At 41.8% G+C, this 20,268-nt stretch overlaps 1 protein-coding gene across 3 annotated transcripts in view; it reads left to right on the top strand.

The window, feature by feature from the left end:
- The first annotated feature begins 2,542 nt into the window (after positions 1-2,542).
- The window catches only part of ABCB6 (ATP binding cassette subfamily B member 6 (LAN blood group)), a 46,830-nt gene continuing 29,104 nt past the window's right edge, over positions 2,543-20,268 (top strand). The window contains exons 1-5 of one of the 3 annotated variants that reach the window (XM_087713206.1): positions 2,543-2,700; positions 4,575-5,106; positions 8,074-8,211; positions 12,516-12,705; positions 19,896-19,988. In XM_087713206.1, coding sequence (XP_087569332.1) covers positions 4,588-5,106; positions 8,074-8,211; positions 12,516-12,705; positions 19,896-19,988 — 940 coding nt within the window. In that variant the 5' untranslated portion in view covers positions 2,543-2,700; positions 4,575-4,587. Of the gene's footprint in view, positions 2,701-2,739; positions 3,011-3,058; positions 3,561-4,574; positions 5,107-8,073; positions 8,212-12,515; positions 12,706-19,895; positions 19,989-20,268 lie in introns of those variants that run through there. The other 2 variants (XM_087713215.1, XM_087713201.1) reach the window with 2 other exon arrangements.

The raw sequence follows: 20,268 nt of genomic DNA, 5'->3' as shown, positions 1-20,268 counted from the left end.
AGTTTTATTAAACTTTATAAAGGTGGAATGTTGTTTCTGCAAATCAAGAGTGATGTTGGTGCTTATTGACTACATAGCTTACTCTGTACTATGAGGGGTCCTTGGTGCTCTCTGAGCTCGATTGTTTTCTTGCAATGTTTCATTATCCAAACATTATCCAGATGTTTCTTGCAGATGTTTCACTACCCAAACTAGTAGCACTGATGATGTTACCTAGTTTGGATAATGAAATATTTGCAAGAAAACAACCAAGCTCAAAGAGCGCTAAGGATCCCTCATTTCAACCTTGTACTATGAATATTCCCCTTTATTGGTACTATGTACTATTACAGAAGTAGTATTGTACAAGGAATAATAACAATCTGCATCATATCTGCAAATATTACATTCCATTATTAGAATGCTGGTATGAGTAAATTCCCAGTTTTGTAAACTAACATGAAGGGGAAAAATGAAAGGATTAGAACAATTGCTGCAGATCATAGGGATATTTTAGAATTGAATATTAGCCCTAATGTCTAGCACTGAGTCTAATCTAAATATTTAGAATAACTTTGGGCAAACTTTGTAAAAATAATGTAATTATTTGGGGGCTGGGGACTGTAGAGGTACTTAGACCTTTCATTTTTGTTTTTGAAATATATGGACCAGATCTTCCCTTCCAGGATGCAAATACAAATCCCTTACAGTTTGGGAAAATGTTTTCTAAACTGGTGAGCACTATGGCTTCTTTCCTCCTGCCAGCTTCTGAAAGGCACAGGGATATGTCTAGTGACAAAGTGAAATCACTGGGAAAGGGACATCCAAAACGTTGCCTTCCTGTTTTGCTTTTGGAATGCCTTGGTTTTGTTTTTGCACGTCTTTAGAGAAAATCATACAAACTATGGACCATGAATGCCACAAAACTGGAAGTGGGAGCTCTAAGCAACATAGCAATGCACTTATAAGACATGCCCTGCAAATTAAGCCAAGGATCTTGAAGTTCACCAAACCAACTGTTTTAGTTACTAGGTTGAAGTAGAAGATGAATCCATTTTCATATATAATAGGCATTCAAAAATGCACTTGGATCGCTCATTCTTACTGTTAGCATCATTATTTCTGAACCAAATATTTATCTCATTTGTAAAGGGGAGGTGAACGTGAACCGTATTAATATTGAGCTCTCTGAAACTGAAGTCCTTGTTATATTGTGCACTCCAGGTCCAACAGACTTTTCAAAAGTGCCAGCGCTTGCCCAAAGTTTGCCATCTTTGGAAGAAAGTCACTGAAGAAATGTTTGTGAAACAAGTTTCTCTGACATGTATCCATAGCTTGTAATGTTAAAATATTGGAACCAATGGGAGATTCCATAAATAGCACCTTAAGGTTTCTTACAGAAGGTGATAACCTTTTTGCTGCTTATAAGAATATTTGTAGCTCAGGGTTGAAATAAGGGGTCCTTGGTGCTCTCTGAGCTTGCTTGTTTTCTTGCAGACGTTTACCTAGTTAAGGTAATGAAATGTCTGCTAGAAAACAAGCAAGCTCACAGAGCACAAAGGACCCTTTTTGCTGCTTTTTCAGACGTTTTCAGCAATGCAGTTGACTGAAAATGTCAACCTAAGCAAGCTCTCTCCTAGTGTATAGCAGGAGAAATCATGTTTCTTTTATTTCTAGAGAGTCCTAATGTATGGAATTGGATCTTTTGGGAAGATGAGACCCATAATATCAGTAGATTCTGCCTCTTAAAATGTGCTTCCCCCTAAGCATGGTTAACTCTGTTTCACAAATCTGACTGATTACCAGATGGAAGTAACGGGAGGAGGTTACCATGTCTCTTTGCTGCAATTTGTGGTGATCTTTCTGCAGCCAGGGTTGTTTGCAGGTTGTGGTCAAAAAAGTCAAGATGGCAGCCGTGACAATGTAATCAGAGTTTTGTCTGCTTTTTATATGTACAATATATACAACACACATAATTAACCTGCACAAATTCAATCACACTGTTAATACCTGCCATCCTGCGATCAACCCTATCTGCCTCCCTACTCTCTATGTTAAAATATACATCTTCATTTCATTAGTATTTCAGAGCTGAAACTGGGCCCTTGGCTCAGTTAAGTAATGAACAGTAGATGGCCATGAATCACATTAATATTTTCCTTCCGCACCGATGATTTCAGGCAGGCACGCTGGGCGTAAATCCCATTTGACCTTCACAGACTCCTTGAACGCAAGGTCACACTGTTTCCACAGTTGAAACTGATGCTGCTATGAATGTTTACTTTATGACACATTCAAAGTAGCATATGTTTATCAAATAAGTCTTGAATGCTCTGCTTTCTGTAGATAGTGCTTCACTCACTTAAACTGAGCAGCTGCTTAACATTTGACACGCTTGGCTTTTATTATTATGGAGCAACGGGAAGGGAGAAAGGCGGGAGCAAGAATAGGTCCATTATTAAAATTGGGGAGAGAAGCTACTTTCACGACTTTTCCCAACCACTCATTTTCCGACAGAAGTGTAACGCGGGAAGCTCAAATTAGTAGTTTGTTAGAGAAGAAAAAAGCGGCAGCTAGGACCCAGTGGAAGTCTGCTAGCAAGTACAGTACTGTACCTGGGCGGGGTTTTAGGCCCGGAGGATCCCGCACAGCCTGCCGCGGCTTCTGCTGCGCTGCCGAGACGCGCTGACGACACTCGTGCAAGGTAGCGGACGTTACCCGGTAGGGCATTTGAAAATCTTTGGGGCCGGATGGGTTAAAGCAGGAGCGTCCGAGTCCTTGTGCCGGTAAATGGGACGTGGGCCAGGCGAAGGGTCGAGAGTGGCTTCTCTGCGGAGCTGTCGCCAAATCATTTCTGCGCTCGGAGACGCACAATCCCCCTCTACGGGATCGCACGGGGAAGGGTGGGGGGAACGTTTCCACCTGTACGGGTGACGGAAGATCCTCACCTCCGATTCTCAGCACGGCACTCCCTGGGTTGATTTTTTTTCATAACCAACCCAGGACCTGCTTTTTCCAAGACCTGCACAAGGTATAGCTCGGTTAGCGTTACTTTCAGACACGTCGGAGTGCAATTGGTCGTGATGGCTGCGGACGATGGGAGATCTCGAGCCTAGCAAAGCATCGCTGCCCTAAGGATGCAGAGCCTCGTGCCGTTTTCCTTTGCTCCCACCTAGTACCCCGGTTTTATTGTTTTTCCCTTAATCCAGTGGAAGAGCATCGGAGTGGATTGAAAACAATGGGCAAAGGGCTATTTGCAGCACTACTGGAATTCAGCTGCGTGCAGGGGATCAGGCATGTTTTGACGTTGTGGGTCTGTCACCATAACCCACGTGGCCTGGATTGGAGCTCCCGCTGTTAGCCTTGGACTCCCGTTGGATTCACGATTTTGTCTGTGAAAGTTCACAGGCGGAGAAACAGCTGATACTTATTGTGGGAATGGCCTTGAAGACAATTGCAAAGCACTGGTCTGTGCCCCTGCCTATAAACTCCCATGCAAAATGTAGTCATAACAACATTGAAGTACCATTTAAATGTCCTCTGAAAAGACAGAGTGAAATAAAGGAGGAGGAGCAAGATAGGTAGGCATGCAAATGTCAGACTTGTGAGCAGAAGCAGAGATCTCTTTCTGACTCTTTAAAAGAGGATATTCAGGGGAAGCAGGAGGCAGGAAATTCAGGCAATGGGAAATCTAGCCTCATGAAATCAGAGAAAAGTCAAAAGAGATGCAAAAGATTCTGGGACAAGGTTCCTCAGCTTGGATAGCATAATATAGTTCAATATATAAAGCAACACCCAGATAGGTTTATTAAGGCTATTCCTTTCCTCTTCAATGACAGAAGCACTTTCTACAGTTCCCAGACGTTCTGTCCACTAGGTGCTCACCAAATGCCTTGAGACTACTACATCTCTCAAAAATAGGAGTAATCATAGTAGTTTGGTCTCTATTCCAGGTTGGGGATCCTACACACAATATATGTGATCAAGTCTGTCAACTCTTAGCAACAGCATGGACAATTATTTGTCTCTAACTGGGCCCTTCAGGTCTTTCAACAGGCACTGACTCATCGCTGTTGGAACTGAATCCATCTACTTTGCTGCTGGTCATCCCCTTTTTCTTTCCTTTTCACCTTTCAAGCATTAGAGCCTTTTCTAAAGAACTAGGATTTCTCATAAAGTGTGTGAAGTAGGATAATTTGAGCATGGTCAATACAGAATACCTAAATTTGATGATGATATTAAAAATATAAAACAAATATAACACAGAGTTGAAACTATTGCTATGCCCAAGATGTGATTTTGGAGTGACTGATCCACTGCTTTTTTTGTTGTTGTTGTTGGCAGTTCTTCAGGGATTTTTTTTTAATTATAGCTTTATTATGTTTTTAGTTCTATAATTGTAAACTACCTGGACTCTTGGGAAGTGGGTTGTATATAAACTATGTATAATGAATAAATGAAATAAATATTCACATCTACAATGCTGTTATGAGTTGAAGAGAACTTGTCATGTCAACAGGGTTGAAGTTCTATATAATGTGTCCAAATTTGTTTCCTAATTTCTTCCTCTGTTTATTTTATTGTTGTCTCCACAGTTTTTCAACCAGCATGATGGTGGTGTTACACAGCTATTGTGAGGGAAATGAGTCCCTGGCACAAGCGTGGACTCAAGATGGATTGTCCCTCTGCTTCTACTTCACACTGGTCCCTGCAGTGCTACTCAGTGTCTGTCTCCTATTGGGTGCTCTGCAGTATACCTGTTATGCTCAGTTCAGCCGCACTATGGAACCAAAGTATATCCCTCGCTCCCGCCTGTACTATACCCAAATCCAGGTCTCTCTACTCCTCACCCTGATGCCCTTCTGCACTTTCCTTTGGCAAGTGGTGGGCACCCAAGAACTTTATGGATATATGGTGCTGAATGTTTGCTTGTCAGCCATTAGCTGGGCCATCTCGATTGGGCTGCTGCACCTGGAACGCACCAGGGTGATGGTGCAAGATCGGATTAGAGGCCATGGAGCAATCCTTCTCCTCTACTGGGCTCTAGCTTTTTCTTCTGAGAATTTGGCCTTCATCTCATGGAACAGCCCACTTTGGTGGTGGGAATTAAAAGACACTAACCAAAAGGTAGGATGGGTCAGTGATAAGGTCATGGGGATGATATGGTATAGGAAGATGATACAGTTTCTCTGGCAATAAGTAAAGCTAATTACTGTATATTGTATAGCATGATTTATAGCAGGGCCTAGGGCCAAAGAGTGTTGTTGGGCACTTCATCTCGGAAAACTTGTTTTCTACTATTATAACTCAGCCTTATCTATCTCAGTCAAGTTGTGACTGAGTATGAAACAGCCCATCTGAATCACAGTTCATATTAGTAAGCAGAATTTTTTTTCCATGTACAGCACTAAGTTATGAAAATCAATTATATTGAATAAATAACAGTAATATATTTTGAAAGTAGAATAGAGGAGTTTTTGGTCAATAATGTGTTGCTTACTTGAGCCTCCTTTGATCCATGATCGTGCCATATTTGTAATAGACAAGGCTTTGTAACTTTGAAGTTCAAATGAAGACAGACAAATTAGAAATGATTTGTTACAGAAACACGTTGATTGAGACATAGTCGTACTATGTCCCTTAGGCTGCCTTATATATATGGAGCTATTGTCAGTAATACAAACTTTGGTGTGCATTTTAATTGTATTACATTTAGTATGGGAGGGAAACAAGGTGGGTTTTTTTTACCTAATGGAAATTAGGGAAATAAGGTGGTTTTTTTTTCACCTAATGGACACATTTGACTTGACAGGCAATTGAAGACCTCCTATATCAGAGACAGACTTCTCCTTTTTTAGGTTTGAGATTTAATAAGAGATTATTTATAGGCTGATATTTTATAGAAAATAAAGAAGGAGATGAGCTAGCATTGAACGAACTGGACTAGCATTGAATCTGTCAGAACGTGCCCTTGGTGCAAGCTATTGCTTATTTCTTTTTTCCTCTCATTTTCCTCGTGGCAGCATGTTTTTGCTGAATCATTGTTGCTTAATCATCATTGCTTAACAGTTTCACATGAGAGCAAGTAGGGCAAATCACTTTCTTTTTAAATGTTGATTATAGGGGAAGAGACTTTATGCATATTCCCTTACCAAGCAAGTCTAACCACAAACTGAATTCTCATTTCTTTGTTCTGGCAAGAATGTACAAGAGAGGAAGGCTTGCTTCCTTTTCTCCTCCTCCCTAGGAATACCATGAGACAAAAGGGCATCTCTCTGAAGATCAGTTTCCTGGCTCTAAAACTTGAAAAACAAGACAGAATGTAATTCCATCTATCGTGCAGATAGTTTATTGGTTTATTAATGAGTTGCCCATCGCTTCCTTTATAGCCTTTCCATTATCATAGATAATCGGGAGTTGGAATTCAAAAATGTCGAAGATCACAAGGTCTTCTAATTTGCATTTGTTACTAAGCTACCTATCTGAATTACAATACTACTACAGACCAACCTCAGGTTTGTTTCTCTGAGTAGATAGCTATGCCACTCCACACTACCAGTTTATGTAATCACCTTAAAATTCGGAACTGATGAGTCTTCACATAAATTTACAGGTAGCCCTCGACTTCCAACAGTTTGTTTAGTGACCATTTGAAGTTACAACAGCACTGAAAAAAATGACTTATGACCCTTTTTCACACTTATGGCTGTTGCAGTGTTGCAGGATCCCATGGTCATGCGCTTTAAATTCGGATGCTTGAAAACTGGTTCATATATATGACGGATGCAGTGTCCTGGCGTCATATTTGCCATCTTCCAACAAGCAAAGTCAATGGGGAAGCCAGATTCACTAAACAGCCCTGTTACTAAAGTAACAATTGCAGTGATTCGCTTAACAAATGTGGCAAGAAAAGTCCTAAAATGGGGGGGGGGACTCAACAAAATTCTTACTTAGCAACATAAATTACGTAGCGACATAAATTGCGGTCATAAGCCGATGGCCACCTGTGGAAGGTATGACAAGAGCAGGAGAAGGTGTTGGTTTCTTATCCCGTTGCATATTGTTTGAGGTTAAAGTACAGTGACCATAATTTTCTTGGAAAAAATAGGAAACAAACCTAAAAGGGCAGGGAGGGGAGCAAACCCGAAAGAGATTCATAAGGACAAAAACAATTATTTACATTTATAGCTTTGCTTTCCAAAGGAAAATTCAAGGGCGACACCAAGGTAATATATAATTAAATGTGTAGGGGGCTGGACTAGAAGACTTCCAAGATTCTCTCCAGCTCATTCTATTATGTTCTATATTCTATTCTATTCTATTCTATTCTATTCTATATTCTATTCTATTCTCTAAAGGACAACTTTCTGAAACAAAGGATGTGTGGTCACTGTAGGTTAAGAATGCCCTAGCCTAGCACAAGGGACATCCATAGCAGTAGCAATGTTTGGCTTGCACAGATTGTCCCTGGAGAGCAAACTGCCAGTGAGATGGTCCCCAAAGTCTCATCGCCCATCCATTTGATAGCCCACATTTAAATGCTAGCCTCTCCTGTGCCTGATCCCTTCTCTTGCCCTGCCAGCTGAGTCATGTGACTGAGCTTTCCTAGGGCTTCTGTGCTGCACTTGCAGGCCTCATGGGACAGGAAGAGGCGTGAAGGAGCAACAGGAAGTACATTCCCCCAGGTAGTGGAATTGAGTGCCTTTGGGGTGTTGTGTGTGTCAGAATTACCACTAAACGCTCCCTAAAGCTACTGGGAGGGACTGTCTCTGGGATTTACTACCAAAAAAAAAAAAAAAATGTGGGGCCTTTTTGTAATTGATGCAGTTCTCTCTGTTCTTGGCTACAATATTCACAAACTAGTGTTTTCAGTGCTTTGACCATCATTTTGGTGGACCAATCTTTGGTGGAGCGCTTTAGAGTTTTATGTTTGGCCAGTGAAATGCCAACTTCTCCTCCGTTTGACTGTGGAATTGGGTGTTGGAGAAGAAGAAGCGCTCACTGCCTGCTGGTTTGTAGCCATTGGAGGGGTGGGGCAGGAAGAAGGGGATCTCTTGCTGAAGTGTGCCACTGACCTGAATCCACTCCTCCCAGGTCCAATTCAGCCTGTGGTTCCTGCGCTACATCAGCACCTTCACCCTCTTCATTTTGGGGATCAAGGCCCCAGGGCTGCCCCGAAAACCCTACATGCTTTTAATCAATGAAGATGAGCGTGATGTGGAAATCAGCGAGGTGAGTTTCTTTTCCTCTATCCAAGATAAAACTTGCTGTGTTGTTGTTTTTTTAATAGCAGCGCTTCAGAGCTCGTGGGCCCCAAATGTAGCTTCTTTCAGCAACTCCTTAAACTAGCTGTGCTAAATGTGCTAAACACTTTTACTGTTAATATTCCTCTTTTATCCCCCCATCCCACCAGCCATCTGTCAGCAATAGGTTGTGAGAGGGAGGTACCATTCCAAAGATGGCAATGAATTTGTCATAGAAAATCTTGCCAGTTCCTATCATTCTTTTTACTACTTTGATGGATTTTATGGGAGTTTAGTTCAATGCATCTGGAGGATTTCTATTCCTGGTTGCCAGGTTGCTGATCTCGATTGGAGATAGGATTGGGATTAGAAACATCATTATGTTATAGAGTAACAACTTTTACTTGAACCCAAATGCTGACAGCCTAGTAACGAAGCAGCTGCTTGATATGCCAAAGATCCCAAATTCAGTCCCTGGCCCCTTCAACTAAAACTGACTCAAGCAATGAGGACTTCTGACTGAAACACTGAAAAGCAAAAGAAATCTTGATGAAAAGGGGTGGATTCTTTAGCCTTATACCAATGTAGAAAGCTCAGAGACTTTAAATCAGGTTTTGTTACAATAAAAATCAGTTCATCCCTTACTGCAAGCATACCAAACCAGATACTCAGTAATGGAGCAGCTCCTGCTGAATTTCTCAGAATCATTCAGCTCTACAGCCTCTACTGTACTGTATCAGAGAAAGAAAAATAAAGAAAAAGTGTAAAGTTGTTAGGACATGAACATACTATAAGGCTAATCCAGTGGCTTTGAGTCAGACTGATAGTTGATCTACCAGCAGCTCTTTGTACATGCTATTCAGAAACTAACCAGACTTAATGAGAAACGGCTGAGAATAATGTTTGCAGATGCTCAAGACTCTTCACAGGAAATATGAGTGCTAAGTTTGTAATACATATCTCTATCCAATAAATGGCTATTTTTCTACAGATTTTGATGTAGTATGATATCTAAGTTTCATCTCAAGAAATGCCCTCTGAAAAGAAGCCAGATAAGGGTTTGGTCTCTAGCCCTTGACGTGATCAGATATTTTGAAACTATTTACTCCCACTCAGTTCACTTTCTAGTCATGTGTGCTAGACTAGGAAAAATGGTTTAAAGGTGCTAAGTTATGGTTGGGAAGGAGATGGATCATTCCTCTCTTCCACATTTGTACACTATTTTAAAAGTAAGGTCCCTCTATTGTTTGCAGATTAACAAGTGTTAGTAAGCACATTTTAATATGATAGCATGATATTAACATGATAAAACATGCTTTAAAAATAGATACATGTCTAGTTTCATCTTGTCATAATATTTGTAGAAATTGAAAGGTATGATAAGACTCTCTGAAAAGAAGAGTCTATATAATGCTGTTAGTTGTTGTTGTTATTATTGGATAAGGAATTTTAGACCTATAGACTTTATTATAGTATAGACCAGTGAGTGCTTAAAGATTGTGAGACTTGAAATCCAGCAGCAGCTCAACCACCAACTGCTGTTCCCTGTTATTGTTTCTATGAAATATAAGTAGTAGTATTTCAATATTGCTGCTTCATAGTTATCTAGAGCAAGTAATTATTATGTCCTGTTTTACCTTTCCAGAGCATCTAACTGATCATAGGTCAAATATTTATATAGTTTTATATAAAATATCCTAATTAGTCCTGATGGACTATCACTTAAGTATGAAACAACAGTGTGCTGTAGCTGCCAGAAAAGCCAATCCAGTCCTAAGCTACATCAGCAGAGGGATAGCATCAAGGTCACAGGAAGTGATAGTACTGCACTAGTGAGGCCACCCTTGGAATACTGCATCCAGTTCTGGTCACCATGATGCAAAAAAGATGCTGAGGCCCTAGAAAGAATGCAGAGAAGACAACAAAGATGATAAGGGGTCTGGAACAGGGGTGGGTTGCTGCCAGTTCTCTGCACGTGCATGCACAGTTGACTGTAAATTGTTCTGCTCATGCACAGAACATGAAAAAATTACTAAAAAACATGCCGGCAGCAGCAACCAGGGAACCGGTTCGGGGGCATGGCCAGACTGGGTTGCTGCTGGTTCTGTGACCAAGGCCGAAATAACACTACCAGTTTGCCTGAACCAGTGCAAACCAATAGCAACCCACCTCTGTTCTGGAAGCTAAATTGCATGATGAATGGCTAAGGGAACTAGGTATGTGTAACCTAATGAAGAAAAGGCTTGGGAGGAAACTTAACAATTGTCTTCCAATACTTGAAGAGGTGTCACAGGGAAGAGGGGGTTAATTTATTCTCTGTAGGCCCTGAAGACAGGACAAGAAGCAATGGATAGAAGCTCATCAAAGGGAGATCCAATATGGATATAAGGAGGAATTCCCTAACGGTGAAAATGACTAATCAGTGGAACAGCTTGCCTCCAGAGTTGTGCTGCTATATTCGCTTGAGGTTTTCAAGAAAAGATTGGACAACCATTTGCCTAGTATGGTATAAGGTCTCCTGCCTTGGGCAGTGGACTGGAAGACCTCCAAGGCCACTTTCAGCTCTATGATTCTATGATTCCTAATGTATAAAAGTGCACTTTTAAAACCTCAGTGGGATAGATGTACCGTATTTGTTGCAACAAAACATTGAAAATAAATGTGGTATATCATCATGAATATAGCAAGTTTTGAAATACTTTGAGGCTTTAATGGCATAATAAATCTATTACTCATAACTAATCTTTAAATGTTTATATATTTAGAAATAAAGCAGATGAAGTGTGGGTGTTTACTATCAAATATGTTGATATGTGTACATGTGAAAGTACAGCTGGTATACTAGGGATCAGATATTCCCATGTTTCATTTGAAGAATGACTTGAGAAAGATAAATGATTAGAGTCCAAGTACAATGGAAACACAGAAAGCTACTATACCAAAGTAAACCATTGGTCAATCTAGTTCACATACTGTAGACTAACTGGCAACAATTCACCAGGATTTCAGGTCAGAGTCTGTTCTAACTATCTGGAGATATTATATTTAGCTTGGGACCTTCTGCATAAAGTGACAATTTCCACTGGGCTACAACCTTTCCCAGGATTAGGAAGGATTCCACCTCATACCGTCAGATCTGGAAATAACTATAGTCAAAAGCTATGTTTGGCTATGACATCAAAGGAGGAACAGTCAGTCTGTGGCCAAAGGGAAGCATGTGGAAAAGCTGTAGTGTAAGCCCTGTAATAATAGGTGTTAAGGTAGTTTTAAAATAACCCAATTACAAGAAAAATTGTCTCCAGAAACAAGGAAAAAGCTAATCCTGCTTATTTGCATTATATACCTCCCCACTGCAGCCCTTGGACTCATAAAAGCTGTGTTGCATCTCCTGACCTACAAACCGTTATCTACTTTTCCACTACACTATGATACAGACAGGGAAGAAAATTTCATTAACTTTAAGCTCACATGCCAACTCCCCCCAACTGGAAATAGATGTTTAGAAGCCTCTGCTTTTAGACACTCATGGATTGTTGTGTCTTTCGCAGTAGCAAATTATTAAAGATTAAGCTAAGATTAGTGTCAAATAACTTACTTTATTTTAAAGTTGAACTATTCAAACCAAGTAGGGCTTATTGCAACCACAATTCTAGGCCAGACAATGAATTGGGGCTGGTGGTCTCCTTGGCTGCCTAGGAAGAAGGAACAAAAAGAGGAGCCTCTGAACCCATGGCTTATTGTAACTCATTTCCTGCTTATATGTACCGGTATGTTAATTTATTAGTTAGCAGTGTTCATGAACATGACTCTGGATAAAAGCTTTGCCCTCTCGATTCTTTCTAATTATATTTTCCTAGGTTGTTTTCTTCCCCTGAAATGAGATACCTGAAAAGTCATTGGATTGTTTGATTCCTAATTTCTTCTTTCCCTAGTATTACGTAAGTTGAGGACATCTTTCCCAGAATTCTGTTCCAAATGACCAAGATTGTGGCCTAGGATTTTGAGAGTGCAGCTTTGGCATTCTGAAGAGTGTACCAGGATGGGAAAGGCTATTTTCTATGCCTTTTAATGAGAAAAGTCTATGTTTTCCTTATTTATTTATATTTATATACTGCCTATCTTACTATCTAAAGAGAGCCTGGGATGGTTATCCTTTCAAGTCCTTTTCTTTTGTTACCTGTCAATTCTTGTTTCTGCCTTACTGAAAAAGGGCCAACCTTCTAAAATATTTCCAGCAAACCTGCCCCAAATCTCCTCCCTTCCCATTTACTTCTTTTCTCTTCCTTATTTTAGCCCCTGCTTCCAGATGCCAGGCAGAACACCTCTACATGGAAGGATATGGGCAAGAAAATACTCCTCCTTATACAATACATGTGGCCAAAGAAGAACTACGCACTTCAGGGCATGGTGATATTCTGCCTGATGCTTATGGGAATGGAGCGTGCCATCAATGTCTTTGTGCCCATCTACTACAAGCATATCGGTAAGAAGAATGGGAGACTTGCAGGCAGGCATAGTGCTGCTTCCTAGAGCAGGGATGATCAAACTTTTGGTAAAGCAGGAATTGCACAATGATGTATGGAAAGGTTTAATGCAGTGTTTCTCAATCTTAGCAACTTTAAGCATTGACTAGGGAATTCTGGGAGCTGACATCCACACATCTTAAATTTGCTGAGATTGAAAAAACCCTGATTTAAGAGATATAGTGAGTGGGTTAGTGGTACAAAACGAGAGGAGCTGTGTGACCCACATTGGCAAATTGGGATTATTATTTTCTAGAGGGGGTACATAGAGTTTTCTTCATTGTGTTTTATAATGATGCTAAGCCTATTTTCAATTTACCCTTCTGGTCTGGTCTGTTCCCATGTCATAGTCAGAGGTGGTTTTCAGCAGGTTCTGACCAGTTCTGAGGAACCAGTAGCAGAAATTTTGAGAACCGGTAATACCACCTCTGATTGCCCCCCCCCCCCCCCCATCTATTCTCTGCCTCCCAAGTCCCATCTGATCGGGAAGAAATTGGGATTTTGCAATAATCTTCCCCTGGAGTGGGGAGGAAATGGATATTTTACAATATCCTTCCCCTGCCACGCCCACCAAGCCACGCCCACCAAGCCATACCCACCAAGCCACACCCACAGAACCGGTAGTAAAAAAAATTGATTCCCACCCAAAATAATAAGAAACTCAAACTCAGTGATATAATCAGGAAAGGATCAAAGAGGAACAGGTTTCAGGTTGCTCACCCCTGCATTATGCCATAGGGAATGAAGGTGTGTTCTCCAAACTTGTGGGTTGTTTTTTCTGTGTCTGGGAGAGTTTTGCAAATACTCTCAGGGAGAATGACAGTGGTATGAAATGCCCTCTATTTTACTTAGTGCTCCAAATTAGCCAGCAGAGGGTGCCCTTAAGCAACTGCTTACAGAATGCAGAATATTTTCATAGAAAGGGTCAAGCACAACGGACCCAGCTAAGTTACTTGGTATTAGCTGTTAAATTTCTGATAATTACAAATATTTGTTTCAGTGAGTCCTAGCCACCTGGAAGCTCTTCAGGTTGTGAACCCTTAACAAGCACTTGTTTTAAGCACGGATTGCAAAGCAATGTTTGACGAGGCTCTTAACCAACTTCACTCTCCCGAGTGACTGCCAGCAAAATGCTTGACACATATAGGTGGTGAGAAAGAGCTTTACATGCGTCAGGACATATTCCTCTTGTCCTTTAGAGGCACCTCCATACATCTGCAAAAAGTGATGCAATGGATTGGGATAGCAAAGCGCTGAGCTGTACTACTTGGCATTGCAGATTTGAGAGGGGAAAATCAGATCCGAGGGCTCCTTTATATGATCAAAAGTACTCTTCGTGTTGAAAAATAGCAGATGAGAGAGACAATTTAATACCACACCTACCCTGTTTCCCAAAAAATAAGCCCTCCCCAGATAATAAGCCCAATCGGGCTTTTGAGCGCATGCGCTAAAATAATCCCTCCCCCAAAAGAATTGCAACACAGCAGCAGCCATGAGATGACCACACTGGCCACCTCCTGCACCTCAAAAATAATGACCTTCCCGGAAATAAGGCCAAGCGTTTATTCAGGGGGTCAAAACAAAATAAGACCCTGCCTTATTTTCGGGGAAACACGGTATTATACAGTGAATGCACTCCTATCAGCAAATGTATTCTTGATATTTCTGCCACTTCATTTTCATGTCATCCAGAAAACACCTAAAAAATTGTCATCCATCTCTTCTGTGTTCTTCATCAAGACTCATCCCTTCAGGGAAGTCCTTTCTTGGTAAAAACTGTGGCTTCATCTTGCACTTCTCCAACTCCTCTTGTCTTATTCCCACTTTCTCTGCCCACCTCCCTGCCCTTCTTCCATCTCCAACATCTCCATCTTGTGTACTTTTTGGACTCTAGGTGGAAAATTGCATCTTGACCTGCAAAATTACAGCAGATAACTTGGGTCATGACAGGAAATAGATTTTATAGGACGGGAGATCAAGCTAGTGTTTTTGACTGGGAAGATGTGAATTCAGTAGCTTTTTAAATTCTCCCGAACACCTCTCCCTATTCTCTCACCAGATCTTGAATCCTGAGCCCCCACTATAACCTCCCATCCTGCATGCTTCTAGACTAACTCTCTGTTGAATTTCTGAGAGGAATGCTAGCTCTTTGTTAGTAGAAACTGTTGGTGTTTGCCAGGTTCCCATGCCCTGGTGGGCACTGTGAGTGCCAATTCAGGGCAGCTATTGAGAGGTATTTGAATAGAGGGGATGGACTCTAGACCTGCCTTTCAGCCCTGACTTTTAGACTTTACAAAAGAATCCCTGTAGGCGGGAGGCATGGAACTGTAAACGGCATACAAAATGGCTGGATGAGAAGGCATCTGGGAGCAGAGCAGCTCTGTCCTACATGCTAAGTAGCTTCAAGGCAGGGACACTGTCTTCCTCAGGCCCACCTGCAAGAGGCTCTGCTCTGCAGATTTTAACCAGATCCTGTGCCCATGCTTCGTCTGAATGCAGCAGTCTGGTACAGGGAGTCCTCGACATATGACCTCAGTTGAGCCTAACTGTTGCTACGCAAGACAGTTGTTAGGTGAATTTTGCCCCATTTTTACAACAGTAGTTAAGTGAATCATTGCAGCTGTTAAGTTAGTAACACAGTTGTTATGTGAATCTGGCTTCCCCTTTGACTTTGCTTGTCAGAGGTCGCAAAAAGTGATCACATGACTTAAGAGCACTGCAATCATCATCAATATAAGCCAGTTGCGCAGAATCTGAACTTTTATCACGTGGGCCATGGGGATGATGCAACGGTTGTAAGTGTGAAAACCAATTAAACCCACTTTTTCCAATGCTACTGTAGCTTCGAATGTCACTAAATGTTGTAAATCGAGGACGACCTGTATTCTAAAGCTCCAGCAATGGGCTTACGAATATGGTTATTATCCCTGCTGAGTCAAGCCAACAATTTACCTTTGCCAACAGGAAATGATGGGCATGCTTTAGTGATAAAACTATTAGACTGTCCATGGCCAGTATACTTGTTTAATTGCTCACACACATGTGCAAATAGGAAGGGTGGAAAAGGGAATGGTGCTCTTGAGCAGGTCACTTCAGCCTCGTCCCATTTTCTTAACAGTCTTGCTGTTGCTTACGGTGTTCTACTTGAAGCTGTAGTAAAGTGGGTGGGGGGGGGAGAGCAATATTTCATAAAATACACTGCCAGTGACAGTGTTTATCCATAATGAATGTCACAATTCTGATGCGATGCACACCACATCGGTATCCATTAGCAGGGTGTTGGGAATTAACAGTGCTTCTCAAAGTTCCCTGAAGACCTTTCCATCCAAGTAGGTGGGATGTGACTCCCAAATCTATACTGAAGCAAAAGAGCAGCCTATTCAGCTGGGAGGTGAAGATGAGCTGGATAATTATGGACTATACATAGAGTGACCAAGGACTATGGGTAGCCCGTGTGTGTGTGTTGATCCACAGTTTCTTGTAGAAACTTTTGTGCTTTCAACTCACGAGGCTAGCAGCCACCAGCACCCTCCACGTATACACCTAATTCCCATGTAGTTATCTGTTTCTTTTGACTCACTTGTACTACTATTATGGATAGGTGGGAGGAGGGGAGGGAATTCAGCTGCCTATCAGTTTTCAGGAATAGAATTAAGGATCTTGGTTCTTAAACATTTACAAATCAGGGGAATGAGTTTGGTAAATGCTTTGTTTGTAGATTAATTCTATATCAGTCTATGATTAGTAAACTATTAGTAATCTATAATTCTGTAATCTATAATTTAGGTGGGATTACAGTGACATGCATAGTATTATTATTTCATTTCTTCAGTTTTATACCACTAGATTCAACATATACCATATGGTGGTGTATAATACAAAATCCCTCAAAGAAATAGTAATCCCAATAATACAAATATATTTGTAATACATTTAAATCATGACTCAATGACTCAAAATTATGTACCAATGATGGACTTACCGTATATACTCAAGTATAAGCCGAGTTTTTCAGCCCACTTTTTGGGCTGAAAAAAGCCGCCTCGGCTTATACTCGAGTCAGTGAAAAATTTGCCCGAAATGGAGGAGAAAAAGGGGCAGGGCCATTCCGTGAATGGCCCGGCGCCCCTGTGAGTTTCCCCTCCCTCTGTGTCAGTTTGCCGCGCAGCGCGCACCGCACCATCCCCCCTCCTCACGTTCTAATGTAATGCAGGGCTGTCTTACGATTCCCCTTCCTCCCACTCCTGCCGCTCTGCAACCATGTCCCACCTCCTCCTTGTTATGGCAAGCAGCCACATAGCGATGTCCCACCTCCTCTGGTACAGTGATCCAATGATAGGAATCACTGTGCCGTGTGTCATAGGAGGCGGGACATCGCTCCCGCGGCTGCACGGGACATCATCATCACAGCGGGACATCAGCATCATGAGGTGAGTGAAGTATTTAATTGAATACACCGGTATTGTGTGATAATAATTTGTTATCCAGAGCAAATTTTTACAATGGCTTTGAAAAACATTATTGGTATCTATTTTTATTTTTGAAATTTACCGGTAGCTGCTGCCTTTCCCACCCTAGGCTTATACTCGAGTCAATAACTTTTCCAGTTTTTTGTGGTAAAATTAGGTGCCTCGGCTTATATTCGGGTCGGCCTATACTCGAGTATATACGGGTAATTAATGATCTTTCCGAATTGCTCCATTGTATACCTAAAGCTCTGGAGTGATATCAACTTTTGAATTTCTGGTGTGAGGCTCTTCCTAGAGTTATCAGATTTAGTACATTGATTACATTCTGGGTACTTATAAATTCTTAATTCTACATTTAAATTTTATTTCTTTGTAGGTCTCCTGTAAATATGTTAGTCCTCCATTGAATTGTTTTCTCTGCTTTGTTATTTAATGACTATTTTTAATGTAATGTGTTGTGCATTATGTCCCTGGATTGAAATGTGTTGAGAGAGAGACACTTGTCATGTGGAAGTTAGAGCACCACCAGTTTCCCATTCAGTATTTTGGTGGAGAAACACAGGAGGGTTACACGTGGTGCAGGACAATTAAACCCTCTGCCTGGATGACGGGTCTATCAAATCTTTTTCCCTATCGAACGTCTCTTATTTCTAAGGTTCAAATTTGGCACATACTTTTGTGCCACATCATGAGGTGGACAGAAGTTGGGGAGACACGGAGAGTTGAAATGTGAATCTGAAATTTACCCAAGGAAATCTGGCCTGAACTGTGTTGCTTCACACTTTATGGCTTTAGGACACTCAATGTTACCCAGCCTTGGTTCTTCATGCTAAAAAAAAAAAAAAAAAAGTGGAACGACCCTCTTAGTTTTAAAAAAAATCGGTGACACATATTCCTTCGAGGTCACTTGCCTGCCATCTCCCCCACCATCCCTCCCAGTGTTTGCCATTTTCTCTATGTAAAATAGTATACTTTGTACCTTTGTTTGGGAACTGGATGGTTTTAGCATCACCTACCATGTGCAGAATAAAATAAAATGGAAATGGGGGTGGGTGGGTGGGTGGGTGGGAGGAGAAGTCTCTTCCTGATCCCCTCTTCCCACCATGTGGAAGGATTGAAAGGCAAAAGAGGGGCACTGCCAGATGGGGGTCACCCACCCTGCCAGTTAGGATTACCCAGCAAAGTGCCGCTGGCGGCAAACAAACAAGGGGCCTTTGTGTCTCCCAGCAGCCTAGCAGGGGGTTGGGAGTGGGACCTTTGTTGATGTGCGGTTCCTTGAAAGGGGGAACAAAGGCAGCAAGGAGATTCCACTGGAGGCTCTCTGGCTGGACGAGCCTGAGGAGACATTCAGAAAACCCCTCTCCCCGTGACTGCCGAAGGAGAATCCACACGGGGAGAGCAGGATCTGACCCAGAATGGCACTTTAGTTCTGGGCTGCCTGTTCAGGTGTGGAAGATGAATCCAAGAGGGGAAAGCATTCCCTGCTCCCAGTGGATCTCAAGGCAGCGGTACCTAAAATGACTCCAACGTTCCTCAGCAGTCAGACGGAGCTTCAAAGGTTTAAAACAGGCAGTGTTTTGATAGGGGCGCCAAAAGAGAAAAGAGGAGGCTGCCGACTATATTTCATTCAAGAAAAGCTTTAAAATTGGGCACTACCACGGAGAAGGCCCCTCCCACTGTTTTCTTTTTGTCAGAACATAATATATTTATTTCCCATACCAATACTGGAAGAAAGGCCTCTTTGAAGATCTTTACACATGGGTAAGAGGATGAAGTGGGGGGGGGGGGAAATAGGCTGCTTTGAATTCAAAGCAATTTGGGGATAGGATGCTGGGATAAAGGTGAAGAGCTCCCAGTAGGAGGCCACTTGATACTCATCAAGCTGTTTCCTGCCTATTAACCATCCATTGCTGATGATGAATGTCTCTTTCCCACATCAAGCTTCATCTAGGTGGCTTCTCTTAGATCCTAGCTTGACAGAACACCTCCTAAGCTTCCCCGATTGTAGTTACCCTTTCTTTCCGCAAGAGATATTTGTCCTATCAGAAGAGATTCATTAGTAGAGCACTGCTGGGTAGTTCTGATTTTAACCCTGCTTCCTCTTGATCTAGTTAAGGCCAGTCTACTCTGGAACTGCTCAGGCCAGGATGCCATGCTATGACATGAGCTGGATGGCATAGCATCTCAGTTTTGAGATTTATTGCCCAAGACCGGCCCCACTATGATTCTGCCTAGTTTGAAATTAGAACGTGCTGGAGGATAGGATAGAAGGAGCGGAGCAAAATATGCTGGCATGAGTTGTGTATGTAACACGGAATTTCTTTTTTCTGCTCCGTTCTCAGCTTCCCCACCTCTCACCCCTCCCTCCTAGGGTATTGTTGGGGATTCCAAGGAGTGTTGGTGGGAAACCTCATACTGAATGCAGGGCAGAAATCCTGAGTCACAAACTACTAGCAACCTGGCACCCTACAAATGTGTTGAACTATTACTCCCATCATTGCCAAGCAGTTTTTCTAACTGTGACTTTATGCATGCAAAAGAAAGCAATGAGGAGCAATCATAGCAATTGATCCATGAATAATGCCCAAAAGGTATATGCAGGGGATTGGCAGAGGACAGGCGAATAAGTCAGGTTAAAGGATTGTGACTTTGGGGTTAACTGTTGTCCTCCTACCCTCTAGTGGATGACCTCACAGAGAGAGAGACTTGGCACATAGTGCTTCAGACCATTTGCATCTACGCATTCCTGAAGTTCCTTCAGGGAGGAGGAGCAGGTAAGTTATTGTGTGAAAGTTATAAGCTGCATGTGACTGGCTGAGTTGCTATGGGATGCCTGTCCTCCACTTTAACATCTGTATGACATTTCATTGATTACCTTTGTGCACTTCAAGAAATGTACTAGCTCAGCTTTACGGCATAACTGAATTTTTGAAATGGAAGCTGTTGAAGTGGAGGCAAACAGCTTTGGGACAGAATCATTTCTTCTACTTCCTTTTCCTATATAATATAGGAATATAATCACAGATTGCGGTCATGAGATGTGTGCCTCCCCAC

Source organism: Thamnophis sirtalis, unplaced genomic scaffold, assembly GCF_051295495.1.
Source record: "Thamnophis sirtalis isolate CommonGarterSnake01/CBP01778 unplaced genomic scaffold, rThaSir2_p1.2 scaffold_1, whole genome shotgun sequence".
Taxonomy (NCBI): Eukaryota; Metazoa; Chordata; class Lepidosauria; order Squamata; family Natricidae; genus Thamnophis; species Thamnophis sirtalis.
The sequence above is the reverse complement of the archived record's forward strand: the minus strand, read 5'-3'. Positions and strand labels throughout refer to the sequence as shown.